The 234-nt window shown below is 66.7% G+C and overlaps 1 protein-coding gene across 1 annotated transcript in view; it reads left to right on the top strand.

Moving 5' to 3' along the window:
- Positions 1 to 111: 111 nt before the first annotated feature.
- The window catches only part of RAB7B (RAB7B, member RAS oncogene family), a 1807-nt gene continuing 1684 nt past the window's right edge, over positions 112 to 234 (top strand). The window contains exon 1 of the mRNA XM_009879044.1: positions 112 to 164. Within this exon, the coding sequence (XP_009877346.1) occupies positions 112 to 164 (53 nt within the window). The remainder of the gene's footprint in view (positions 165 to 234) is intronic.

Below are 234 nucleotides of genomic sequence, written 5' to 3'. Positions count from 1 at the left end.
CCATGGGGAGCGGCGTCTGCTCCCACAGCTCCGCCAACGCCACGGGGTTCATCGGGAGCTGGTCCCCTCCCTGCAGCCTGGTGACCCCCTCTCGTCCCGCAGGGCCAGTCCATGGATGCCAGCAAGAAGGTGGATCTGAAGATAATTATCATAGGAGCTCTGGGGTAAGGAGCGGCGCTGGCGGTGGGTGGGAAGCCCCACGCGGGGGCTGGGCCCGGAGCCTGTGTGTTGGAC

This window comes from Apaloderma vittatum, unplaced genomic scaffold (genome assembly GCF_000703405.1).
Source record: "Apaloderma vittatum isolate BGI_N311 unplaced genomic scaffold, ASM70340v1 scaffold25141, whole genome shotgun sequence".
In the NCBI taxonomy this organism is placed as follows: Eukaryota; Metazoa; Chordata; class Aves; order Trogoniformes; family Trogonidae; genus Apaloderma; species Apaloderma vittatum.
This window is presented reverse-complemented; position numbering and strand designations above follow the sequence as displayed.